Source organism: Ambystoma mexicanum, chromosome 8 (assembly GCF_040938575.1).
Source record: "Ambystoma mexicanum isolate Mex_15411 chromosome 8, UKY_AmexF1_1, whole genome shotgun sequence".
Classification (NCBI taxonomy): Eukaryota; Metazoa; Chordata; class Amphibia; order Caudata; family Ambystomatidae; genus Ambystoma; species Ambystoma mexicanum.
Genome location: NC_090929.1, coordinates 1,648,966,755 through 1,648,979,710, shown reverse-complemented (window position 1 = coordinate 1,648,979,710; position 12,956 = coordinate 1,648,966,755). Strand labels below are relative to the sequence as shown.

At 39.9% G+C, this 12,956-nt stretch overlaps 1 protein-coding gene across 1 annotated transcript in view; it reads right to left on the bottom strand.

Annotated features, from left to right (window-relative positions):
* Positions 1–2,112: 2,112 nt before the first annotated feature.
* Positions 2,113–12,956, bottom strand: part of VAX1 (ventral anterior homeobox 1) — a 246,403-nt gene continuing 235,559 nt past the window's right edge. Inside the window, exon 3 of the mRNA XM_069611914.1 lies at positions 2,113–4,141. Coding sequence (XP_069468015.1) covers positions 3,671–4,141 — 471 coding nt within the window. The 3' untranslated portion in view covers positions 2,113–3,670. The remainder of the gene's footprint in view (positions 4,142–12,956) is intronic.

Here is a 12,956-nt window from a genome sequence, read left to right as displayed (position 1 = left end):
GAAAAGGAACTGGAGTCTGCCAAACATCTCTTGGTGAATTGTAACTCCCTAACAAAACTGCGATAAACGGCGCTGAGATCATCCGGCTTGAACCCGAGACTCTTTGGGATCGAAGGCTGGTGACTTTTCATGGTTGGGTGTCATGAAGCTTGCATCACTTACCATACCATTCTGTGGAGGAAGATTACACGAATGCTAGCTCCTCCGACAGATTGAACTAACACTGTAACTGGAATGTGCAAATGTGTGACTCTAATTGTAATGTGGTATTAACTTTGCTTAAATGGTCTGGATGGTTTATATTAAAGGTTGACACTTAACTATAAAATACTATACATAAATACATAAACAAAATAAAATACATTTAAATATTTGGTTGCACACATTTAGGGTCAAATTCTTTTTGATGTTCTCATAGATTTTTTTGATTGAAACACCTTACATCTAAGGGCAATTTGTTAAAGCAAAATGGAGCTAAAATTTACAGAAAGTAACCTAAGAATTATGTTGATAGGTTAATGAGATTTATTAAATGGGAAAGATGTCTCTGAAAATATTATTGGAAATCAGACTGCTTTAAAAAAAAAGTACCAAAATCATAATTTTTAAACTGTTTCACTGGACAGGAACTACGGCCACATTGTTGCATTTTTTAACTGTTTCACTGAACAGGCACTACAGCCACATTATTGCATTTTTAAACTGTTTCACTGAAGAGGCACTTCGGCCACATTGTTGCATTTTTAAACTATTTCACTGAACAGGCACTACAGCCACATAGTTGCATTTTTAAACTGTTTCACTGAAAAGGAACTTCGGACCCATTGTTGAATTTTTAAACTGTTTCACTGAACAGGCACTACGGCCACATTGTTGCATTTTTAAACTGTTTCACTGAACAGGCACTTCGGCCACATTGTTGCATTTGTAAACTATTTCACTGAACAGGCACTACAGCCACATAGTTGCATTTTTAAACTGTTTCACTGAAAAGGAAATTCGGCCACATTGTTGAATTTTTAAACTGTGACACTGAACAGGCACTACGGCCACATTGTTGCATTTTTAAACTGTTTCACTTGACAGGCACTACCGCCACATTGTTGCATTTTTAAACTGTTTCACTGAACAGGCACTTCGGCCACAGTTTTGCATTTTTAAACTGTTTCACTGAACAGGCACTTCAGCCACATTTTTGCATTTTTAAACTGTTTCACTGAACAGGCACTTCAGCCACATTTTTGCATTTTTAAACTGTTTCACTGAACAGGCACTTCAGCCAGATTGTTGGACAGAAGAAGCTGCTATGCCCCAGCGTGTTGAAATATCAGGTGAACGAATGGTACGTGACAAGAAATTCGGTGGCAGACTGGAGAAGGATCAAATGGCCGCTACATCAGCATTATGATGTGACTTCCTTCTGACCTGCAAGTCCTTTGCTCTAGAACCATGCGATGGGAAGGAAGCAGGGGGCTTCCATGCTGGTTTCAGAAAAACGCAACACTAGCACCTGCAAAGGAATCAAAGTTGAGGTGGTGGACAAACATCTTAGAACATTTTATAGAGGTCCCCATAAATCGGACACTTTGCACCAATCCCTAGCTTCTATGGTGCACCGAAATCTTGACAATGAAAGCGAGGCCCACATCAAGTACTGTGGAACAGTCTTTGATGATGTGGGCCACAACTCACGCCCTGATACCCTCAAACCCAATGCAGACTGCTGCCAGAACGCCACTGGCCCCCCCAGAAGCTGCTATCATGATGATGACACGGATCAAACAAGGGAGTGATGATTGAGAACTGTTTTCAGGTTAGCCAATCCAGAAGTGAAAATGGAGTATACATGGCCAGAACAAAGAGCCACTAAAAGCAAAGCATCCTGGGAAGGGCTTGTGGTTAGGACGTTGTGTGAGCTTATCTAAGGCAATAGAAGTATCTGTCCTATCTCCCAACCCAACCCACCAGTCTCATGTCTAAAAAACTCATTGCAAGCACAATATTTTCAGTGCAGGAGGAATTTCCTGATATCCTGAGCATAAAGCAGAAAGGAGCAAGCAAGCAAGGTCCAAAAAAACACAAACCTTTCAAAATAAGAGGCCAGATATCGTTTAATAAAAGTGAACTCATTAGTATAATTTAAATAAATAATTTCATGAAGTATGGAGATGGTTTGTTTTTCCCTTTGAAATGTGTATTATTTTAACATTCAATGTCAAATTCACAATTCCAACTGTGCAAGACACACTTAAGTTATAACAGGACTCTGCCTACCCTGGCCCCATCAGAATGTGTCGGGGTGGACGGCCGGCTACTTTCAGCCCCGTCGTCATAACCCGCCTGCTTGAAGCTAAAATTAAAATACGTTTCTTCTGTCCTCATTGATAGAGATATTTATATGCCACTCTTACCACAGGAATACAAAACACTCCAAAACACCCAGAACAAAAAGTTAGTAGTAAAGTCTTTCTTTTAACCCTTTTGAAACCATGTACAGAAACCCATTACCATCTCATGTTCCCCACTCATTCCAGCCATATCAGTCTAAATTCTTGCAACAACATTTGCAGAGTCCACCCTATTCCGCTTCAGGGTTTAGCGGCGGCAAGCTTAAGGCGGGAAAGCAAGCAGGCCACTCTTATGTGCATTGAACAAGGTCTATGTCCGGGATACAATTTGGCAGAAAGCTTCTTGCGATGTCCTCGACTGAAGTCTCTGCAAGGACGCCAGCCTAGAAGCGAGTCGTGTTTGTTCACAGTTCTGTATGGGGAAGTAGTCAAAGCAATGGCATGTCGATCTTGGCCAATTTCACATCCATTTGGAATGTCTACTTGAAAGGCATCTGGGTTATGATCCTCTAGAAATTGGGAATCAAAATATTCAAATCTTTCCACATCGCATTCAGTACCCTTAGCATCAATAGATGGATTAATCGATAGGTGACCAGCATGTGATTTGTTGTTGGGCGCCCAATATGGGACTTATTTTGAAGGAAAACAAAATTCAGAAGCAAGGTCGCCTTTCTTTCTTTCTTTCTTTCTTTCTTTCTTTCTTTCTTTCTTTCTTTCTTTCTTTCTTTCTTTCTTTCTTTCTTTCTTTCTTTCTGTCTTTCTTTCTTCCTTCCTTCCTCCTCTCTTTAGTTCTTCCTTTCTCTATATATATCGTCCCCTTCCCTAATGGGCAAATTTGTCTTTTCTGTTGATCAGTTACATGTGATTTTATTAAAGGCCAATCATAGCAACCTAATTAAGGCAGATTTTCAAGAGTGCTGTAACAGAAACAGTCTGAAAACAGCGACAGTCAGGAATGACGGCAGCTGTACCAAATCTATGACAGGAGATCATATACTTGTAGATTTTTCAACTAATTAATGGATGTTTTTTACACAATGCCCATACGAGTCCCTATGTGACAACCACTATCCCCTATGGAACTGACCTTAAGCTCCCATTACTGCACGCTCTGAATATTTGGGACTAACCTTGTCCACTCCTGATTGGATACCTCCTTCACACTCAGACTTGCCCTGAAATACAGTACCATAAATATATAACCACAGTATGTGTATGTGTACATACATATATATATATATATATATATATATATATGTAACAATATGCATACATACATTATGATAATCCTATAAATATAAATACATTTGATTTTAAGATCAGTCCAGGGATTTCTTATCCAGCCCCTCTTTGTTGCTGGTCCTAGTGTAAGGCTCGAAGGCTGATGAGCTGAGGTAGCGGGCCGAGAGTTCCTGCAGGTTGCCCGCCATGGTCAGGGGGTTGGAGGATAGTCGGCTGGCAACTGTGCCCAGAAGGGAAGGCACAGGCAGGTTGAAGAGACTGTGACCTCCTGGAGAGGTGTGCAGTCCAGGCTGATTAGGGCCAGTGTTGGTCACCGTAGGGTGGGGAGGAGACCCTCCTCTCCCTGTACCTGAGCTGGGCCCCCGCAGGGCATTGGCACACGGGGGTAGGAGGCCAGGCAGTCCAGGGGGTGACAGCAGGCGCCCTTGTTCCAGCAGTCGTAACACGCTACAGGTGGCAGCGGTCTCGGACACCACAGATCGGAGCTCTGAGTCCTTGCCTTGGTCTTTCTTTTGCTTTGTCCGCCGGTTCTGGAACCAGACTTTTACCTGCAGGAGAAAAAGAACAGGACACAGAATAAGCACTGAGAAAGTTGTGATGTGACATCAAACCACAGACAGGATAGAAGCATTGTCATCAAGATGGAAATGTTGCGAACATTAGATCTACATTGTGCCTGCAATGAACGGATGCAACCGTGAAATCTGGGTGCGCTATCCTGTAGAGCACAGCATTAGATTACCATTAGAAAGCCTTCATTAGCTAGCTTGGAGACCCTTGGAAGTGTACATGATTTCAATCTTTGTTAGTTGGCCTATAGAGAGCATAAGCCTTCACTCTCACTCGGCTAGACACAGTTGGGAAGTCCTGGGAAAGTCTTTCTTTCCTTTCTACCATTCTGATGAGGATGCAAGGAGTCTGGGCAGTGGGCGGGCACCCTGGGCGGAAACTCAAAATCAGAGTTTCTGCATGGGGTTTCCATACCGTGCGTCGACTGATGATGACAGTGGGCAGGAATTGGAATTTCGGACCCCTGCATACCTGTGTCAAATCAACAGATTGTGTCAGCTTTTCCTGCTCAAGGAATCAGGCACAAGAAATTAACACTTTAGTGAGGGCTGCCATGTTTTCCCAGAAGGCCCCCATTCGTCAAAACGATGACATTAGAGTACAGATAGAGAGAAATGGTATATGAGGAGGGACACACAGCTTGAAGGTGTTGTTTGGTTATTTGCCCACCCATTGACTGGTCATGGCCATGGACATCCCTTTGGCCATTCCCACCCATTTCTGCCCCTCCTGCCCAAAACACCTCCTCATGGGAACTCTGCTAGTTTGCTTTAATCAAGCCTTACCATCAAACATGGCACTCAAAGTGCCTGCCAGTGTTTTTCCAAAGCCTTCTTCTGAGAGTTAATCACTTAATTGGAGCTGTGAACCCGCTACAGGTGTAATAACAATGTCTTAACCAGGTCTGTCTTCAGCCTCTCGATTTATAATCACTATGTGTGTCCTTCACTGAAGTCTTATTAAAAGCAAGCCTTGGCAAAGCCAAACAGTTTTTTGTAGTGTATTAGTATTAGGCATTTGCCAGGCACTGCTATTAGATGCCCAGGTACTCGCACCATTCGGCACCTGCTATCATCAGTGTCCTGTTAATGCCACTACGGCTGTGCCTGGCAAGTGCCTTTCCCATGCCTACACAAAAGCCCAAACTGTTGTCATGGCCAATGATTGTTTAAACGACTTCAGAGCTGTCTTTAGTTTGGGTGGTAATTTTTGCATGCTTCATTTTGCTCTTTAATGTGGATTGTACGTGGCAGCGCATTTACTAGTGGTCATTTTAGCCCCAGAGAAAACCCGACAGAGTTGATTTTAGTTCTGGGCATTGTTTCCCTTTCTGAAATAAGGGGGTATTTTACAACCCTTGTTAATTTATCCTGGTGGACTGCAGGAGTGGTCATTATTGTGGGATAATGACCTGCTCACAACTATTGGCCTGTGGAAATGTAGAAGGCCACAATTTGGGCGATGATAGTGATCCGTCCTAGGTAGTATATAAGGCCAATAGCAGCCTATTATCACCAGAAGAGAGGAGAGCACGTTGCTAACAGCTATGGGGGCTGTACCTCTGCACACGGCTCTCCCTGACGCCTTGCTCCCTTTCCTCACAGTCCTCAATTGGAGGGGGTGGGCTTTTGGGTGGAGAGGGGCGATTGCAGGGACACAGTGCCCTGGAATGGAGAAAGACAGCACTGCCCAGGCAGTCAGCACACACAAACACACCCTATTTTGCATAAAGTAAACTGTGGCATAAAGTAACGTTTTTAAAGTGTTGCAAACAGAAACAAAAAAATTGAATGTACAGTATCTGCCATGGCCCGGTATGTTACATGTTTTCTACATATCTCTCACAGGCGACTAACAGCAATATACAAGGTGTTGCATCATAAACAGCTAACAAAAGCTCACTATTAAAAATGAACAATTGAAAAATTCAAGGATGTAACGTTAGTGATATTCATTTGTATTTTTCAGTTACACTTGCTTTCTTAGTGCATTTAGGTACCAACAGAGGCTCTGCTTAAAATGCAGGGTGCCGTTCTAGTCTTTTACTGTCTTAACCACGCTGCACGCGTCCAATCAGAATCGTTAGAACAGACGCATCTCCCCGTGAGACGCAAAAAGAAGCCAGCAAGGCAAAATGTAGGCAGTGCTAACATGCAATGGCGCCCTTTCACCAAAAATCACAAGGGTGGCACACGCCACTTCACAGGACCCTTGGCAACTTAAGGACACCACAGGAGGCGAGATCACACGATCTCTGACCTAGTCGGTGGGACATTGGATGTCTTTGAAATAATCTTGCATGAATACTCTAGGCTGCCACCCCCAAGGCACTAATACTATGTAGCAGACCAATATTAAAAAGAAGACTGCACGAAAAATACACGAATGAGGAAGTATAAATAAAGAACCCACAGTGACAATTTCTTATATGAAATGTGTCATAAGGAAATCTCCACGATAATACATGCTAGGGTGAAAAATCATGTGTTTAAAATAAAACATATTCCCACCAACATAAGCTTTTTTTCCTGAATTTTCTTCCCCCTAGAAATGCTGCTTTTTACTTAGATAACATTTGTAAAGATGATTGCGTTTAAAATTAAAACAAAGAGGTATCTAATCTTGCAGGGCTCAGCCTCCCTTTTGTTTAAAAAAGAGTGACATGAAATACAAAAGAAGGCCCACAAGCATTTCATAAAACAATATGGCAAGGTTTTAACTGAATAAAAGATAGCCTTTAAAAATAGAGAATTGTATAATATGGGGTTTAAGTCCTTCCTTTTCACTCCATCCCACACATGGAGGAATATATTAAAAGATCCGGGCAAAATAATTATAATTATGTTTTGGGGTTAAATGAAATGAGTGGCAAACATCAATTGGCGAATAGCATAAAATATAGCGTCTCACCGAAGGTTTTTATTGTTCTACATTATAATCTTGAATAGAAAATGCTATTATCATGTTTCATATTTTCAATTTTGTCATTGTGGGTTTTTTTCATTTTTGTTTCTTCGTTATCACAGAAGGACTCTCATAATACTGTGTTTTAATTGCACACCTGGGATGTAGTTAAAACACAGCACTAGCCATCGTTTGTGCAAGAAAGAGAAAGACTACAAAGGCTAGAGAGGGGGAGGACAACAAACCATAATTGCTTATTTTCCAGGTGGAAGTACAACGTAAGCATGGAAGAAATAGATTCACAAAACAAGACATTTGTTTTTTTGTGTGTTACACTAACATGTGTGTCATATGCATGATTTACTTATAACAGAATCGGAGAAGTGGATGCTCTAATGTGTGTCAGGGATGGACTATGTGTATCCCTGGGGGATGCACTGTAAGCGTGCACATTAGCATGATAAATGGAACCCATGGCACCGGAAATATAGACAAATAGCTCAAAATAAACTCAAATGCTTGGTCCCAGAATTGACAAGGATCTTAGGCTGCCTTCCTTTAGGGTCAATTATTCGAATTTTTACATCCTGCCAGATTGTGGCAAGAATGTAAAGCGTGCATTTATTTCGTTTTTAAAGAAACGACAGGCCATATGTTCGTCCCGGGAGGATAGCTCAGCGGCAGCGTGCGCGTCTTGGAAGCAAGACGACACGAAGCAACAACAGGTTCGATCCCCGGGTCCGCGCTTAGAAACCTCTGGGTGTTTAAGCGCGTTATAAATACGTAACTAAGACAAAAAAAAAACAACACAATTACACAACTAAGAAAACCAAACAATTCCTGTAACAGCGCCTCGATGCCTGTGGGCTGTGTGAGCGCTTTATAAATGTTAAATAAATAAATAAATATGTTATTTATCAACTATACCTTCATAGACTCTAGGAAAACTACAATGCAAATAGTCTTAAGAAGCAGTTTTAATGACCAAAATAATGTATGCATCTTATTTTCAAATAAGCAGGCTTTTAATTTGTATTTTGCACAACACATTGAAGCTGAGAGATGTTGAAAGGCAGAAATGAACAGTCAAGACGTAAGAGCAATCACTTTTTAAAATAATAAGAAATGATTTGAAGAGTTACAAATCCTTCTATTCCCTCCACTATTTAGTTCAGTGAATAAAACGAAAATATGGCTGTGATCTGCATGAAGAGGACTTGGAAATATGGTAAATATACAGCAATATATCAATATAGTAATATTTAAAACAATATTTGGTTGCTCCATTTCTGTTCTTTCTAGCTGATATTAATGTTCATGACATGAAAAAACCCACATTAAAAGGTCTAATGCTGTTATTTTGAAGAAGGTGAACTTATATCAAATGCCATTCTGTTAAGTACATACTTATTTGGCAAAATTGCCTTGTTAGGGATGTAATGTTTCTAAGAGGATGGACACAATTTAACATGTGATCTCTTCCCCATCAAAGGGGAGGTAGCATTTTGAAATACATTCTTTTTTTTTTATTGGTTTATTACAAACCTTTAAAAAATTAAAAAACACATCATTACACATCACAGAATCCATTTTAACAATAACAAGAATCACAGTGATTTTAAAAACAAGTCCACCAAATGCTACTCATTTAGTGAATTCGAACCGTCATCAATTAATTAACAGTAGAAGCAATCCGAGAAAAGATGATTTCCAATAGGAAAGTCAAAGCTATAGTAAGCTTCCTATCGCTTTCATCAAAAAGTATTTGCCACCAATCCTCTAGGCTTAAAGATGGACGAGCACTACTAAATTTACCCAAGTGAATATTTCTTTCATTAGATAAAGCTGGACATAACATTATTAGATGTTTCAGTGTTTCCTCTGATTCATTACACAGTCTACATGAATTTATGACAGTAGTATCATTCACCCATAAGTTAGTACGTTCCCTCGTCTGAAATACATTCAGGCGAAATTTCATATAAAGATTCCTTCGATGTAAATCCGGAAATTTTGCTAAATAACTTTGGATTTCATTGACTCTTCTTTTCAACGGAGGCACATTTTTTATTATGCGATGTTTTTGGCATTGTTCACTAGTTAAAATCCAATCTTGAGTCCACAACTTTGACTTAACATAGTTAGGATTTGTCTGTAATGTGAGAGTGTCAGTATCCAGTTCCATCAAGATCTTTTTGGAACGTTCAACCCACATTCGGACCCATTCGTCATCTGCTTTGCTAAGCTCAATATTTCAAATTGAGGATTTTGCTAAGATAGTGTTATTTTTCGATACAAGCTAAGCGTAGACCAACAAACTCTTTAAGTGAGGTCAAACTGAGCTCGTATCTAATGCATGCTGTTGGAATACCCCATGGAAGAGACAGAACACGTGACCAAAACATATTTTCCAGATTATTCCATAAATCAGCACAACACCCAAAAGCACATTCAGTTCCATAAAGAAGAGCAGGTACGGCCTTTTGTTTATAAAATGATAGTACAGGCAAAAGCGAAAATTTGCCATATTTTTTGTTAAGCCAAGCCGCTTGAATTGCCAGTTTCTTACATTTCATTTTAATATTATTTACCCAAGGCGCATCTGTTATGTTTGAGTTAAACACAGTGCCCAAATATTTAATTTGCGATACAGTGGTTAACATTTTGGCACCTAGATACCAATGAAATTGATGTCGGGTTTGTTTGTGAGACCCTTGTAGCTTTTGCAGTATTATAATCTCAGATTTAGTAGTGTTAATAACTAAATCATTATTTTCCACATATTTTTGGAGAGCATTCAAGCTAAGTTGCAAACCAATTGGTGTTGAATCAACTAAGATTAGATCATCTGCATATATCAAGTCGCCAATATGAAACCATTGATTTTTGGTGGGAATAAAACAGCTTCTTTCAAGGTCTGTCCCACATCTGAAAGAAAAAGATTGAAAATGATCGCCGCTAAAGGGCAACCTTGTTTTACCCCACGATAAGTCTGAATGGCCTCAGACAACCTACCAGTCTTATCTAGCCTAACACGTATATTTGTGTTAGCATGTACATCTTTAATGGCTAGAAGTAAGCTGGCAGGGCAGTTCCATTCAGACATCTTTTCCCATAATAGTTCACAATTAATACTATCAAAAGCATGGGATAAATCGATGGATACAATATAAATTTTGCTACCGGTTCGCAGAGTGTCCATTTTCAACAAATTAAGCAAAAGCAAATTGAGGGAACACCCAATACCTTTGATAAACCCTGTTTGTCGAATATCTATGTGATTACAAGCTATTGACCATTCCCTTAAATCACGTTGTAAAAAGGTTGCATAAATCTTTCCCAAAACATCAAGTAATGCAATAGGTCGATAATGGCTAGGGTCCAAAAGGTTGCCTTTTTTAAAAATCGGTACGATGATAGCACTCTTCCATGTAATTGGTGTTGTAGCAGTGGCAGCTATCGTAGAAAAGAGTTCATAACAAAAGTCAGTCCATTCCTCTGGATATTGCTTCAAAGTAAAATTAGTCAACCCATCGGGCCCATGTGCTCGAGAAGAACTTAATTTAGTGATGATGTCTAAAATATCAGATTTCTCAAATTTTAAGTCCCAATGATCTAGCTCTGGTACCGATTAATTTATCATACCACCTTTGGAACTATAAAGTGTGGAATAATGGTTAATCCAATTTTCCTCTGATATCGTATTATCTTGTAGGGCATCACGAGGAGCACTAAGCTTATTTATCAGGTTCCAAAAGTCTCGGGTGTTTTTATTTGCTAATTTTCGCATCATATCTTCTGCATCGAGTTGAAGCAAGGACGCCTTATACTGTTTTAACCGGTTTTTATATGATTGTTTTATTTTTTTCCTTTGCATAAGGGACGTACTGGTCAAATGTTTTGTGCATTGACGAATTTCCATTCTCATGATGCGTTTACGTTTCAAGATATTTAAATCAGAAACATGAAGTTGTTGAAACATTTGGAATCTAGGACCTTTGTTAGATTCTTTAAACTGTTTTAGTAAGTGCTGATATTCAATTTGCGTCGGTTCCCTTAGGAAAGCTTGATTTAAGGTCTTAACTTCATTACTTTCAAGACGAAGACGAATCCTATTGGATTCGACAGAAACGTCATGTTCCCAATAGGTAGCCGGCTTATCAAACGCAGCAATTACCAGTTTCAGTAGGTTATGATCACTTTCTTTTTGTTCCACTACCTGAAGTGAATGCACCCTAGCATGAAGTCCATCAGAAACATAAAGTAGTCGAGATAAGATTTCTGCGACATCCTTTTCCAGGTTGGTTTCGCCGGGATGTCTCCCATGGTACATCCATTAAGCATCGACATTCTACTGCAGACATTTCAGCAATCCACAACGTAGCATTATTTTGTTTCATGTTGATCACATTCAATTCCTTTATCTGTGTTTTTAAGCAGTCAATATTCAAATCACCACACAGAATTATTTTTGGCGATAACTCCTTTTCATAGATGGTATCAATAAGTGTTGATATTTGATCAATAAACACATTTGCACAATTTGCTTGGTGTTGCCAATACACATTAATGATAAAGATTGTGTCGTCCACGTTTTTGACTACATTCACTAATTGAACGGCTACATATTGAACATATGGGGTTACATTTCTACTTTCTTTGATTTGATACCCAGAACTTTTCCTTATCATTGTTAGCAGGCCAGCAATAGGTCTACCTAATTTATGCCGAATTGCAGGGTTTACGGCCACTTCAAACTCGTCGCATAATGGCAACTCTGACAGCCACGTCTCCTGAATGCACACAAAATCCAATCCCATAAATGAGTGAACAGATGTCTAAAGTGGATGAGTGAACAGATGTCTAAACCCACGGGAGTTCCATAATGCTATTGTCAAGACAGTTGGCACTCCTGGATTTTGGCGTTAGCTACGATGATTGAGAGCCAAGGCTTTGGCCACCCAATTCGATTCATCCAGCTGAATAAGATCCACTTCACTTGCGTCCATAGCATTGTTATGTTTTGGAGCTAATCTGTTGCATGAAAAAGTTATTTGGATGTGTTAGTTCAACAAGGCAACATTTGACGTCTTAGAAGGCAAGCCATCATCAACGTTAAGACTCCTCCGTGGCTCCGATGGAATCTCCATAAAGTGGGTTTTCTCGGATCCACCAAGCAGCCCAGCAACATGCTTATGTTGTGATGAAGCAACAAGTCTAGGTGATTTTGGAAGAATACAGTTTCTGCGAACAGTCAGATTAGAATCTTGAAAGGTTTGATCTTCTCGGATATCAAATCCCATTGATTGGAGAACAGATGCAGAGTCCAAAAGGATATTCTGTATAATTCCTGAATCAATGTGTAAACGCACTGTATCATTTTGAGGTTCTTTATAGAATTCAACAATTCTAATATCTCCTGTTCCGATTGTACGAAGGTTAGGGACATAATGAAATAAACGAAGGACATTATTCCGATTTAATGTGAGACCATCATTGGAGGCCACTACACGTTCCAGAATCAAAAGATATTTGGAAGTTGGCTTTTGGCAGCTATGCACTTTAGATTGAGTCATCAAAGAGGCACGTGGTAAACCTTGTTCGTTTGTTAGAGTTCTTGTAAAGCTATCCTTCTTATTTTCACTTTCTTGTATGTCAACAGACGTTATATCACAGGGTACAATTGGACAGCTCCTCGACCAGTTTTTCGCGTCATTGGGAGATAGATCCCTCAATTGATTTGACCTTGCACGGTCAGATTTTTCCATCTTTCTCCCAATGTGAGAACCCTTGAACTTTCAGTTTTGAGAATTCCAACAGGTTGTGTTTCTTTCGTTGGCACAAGGACACAGAGTCTTATATTCTGCATAGAGCCAGCTGGTTCAATTT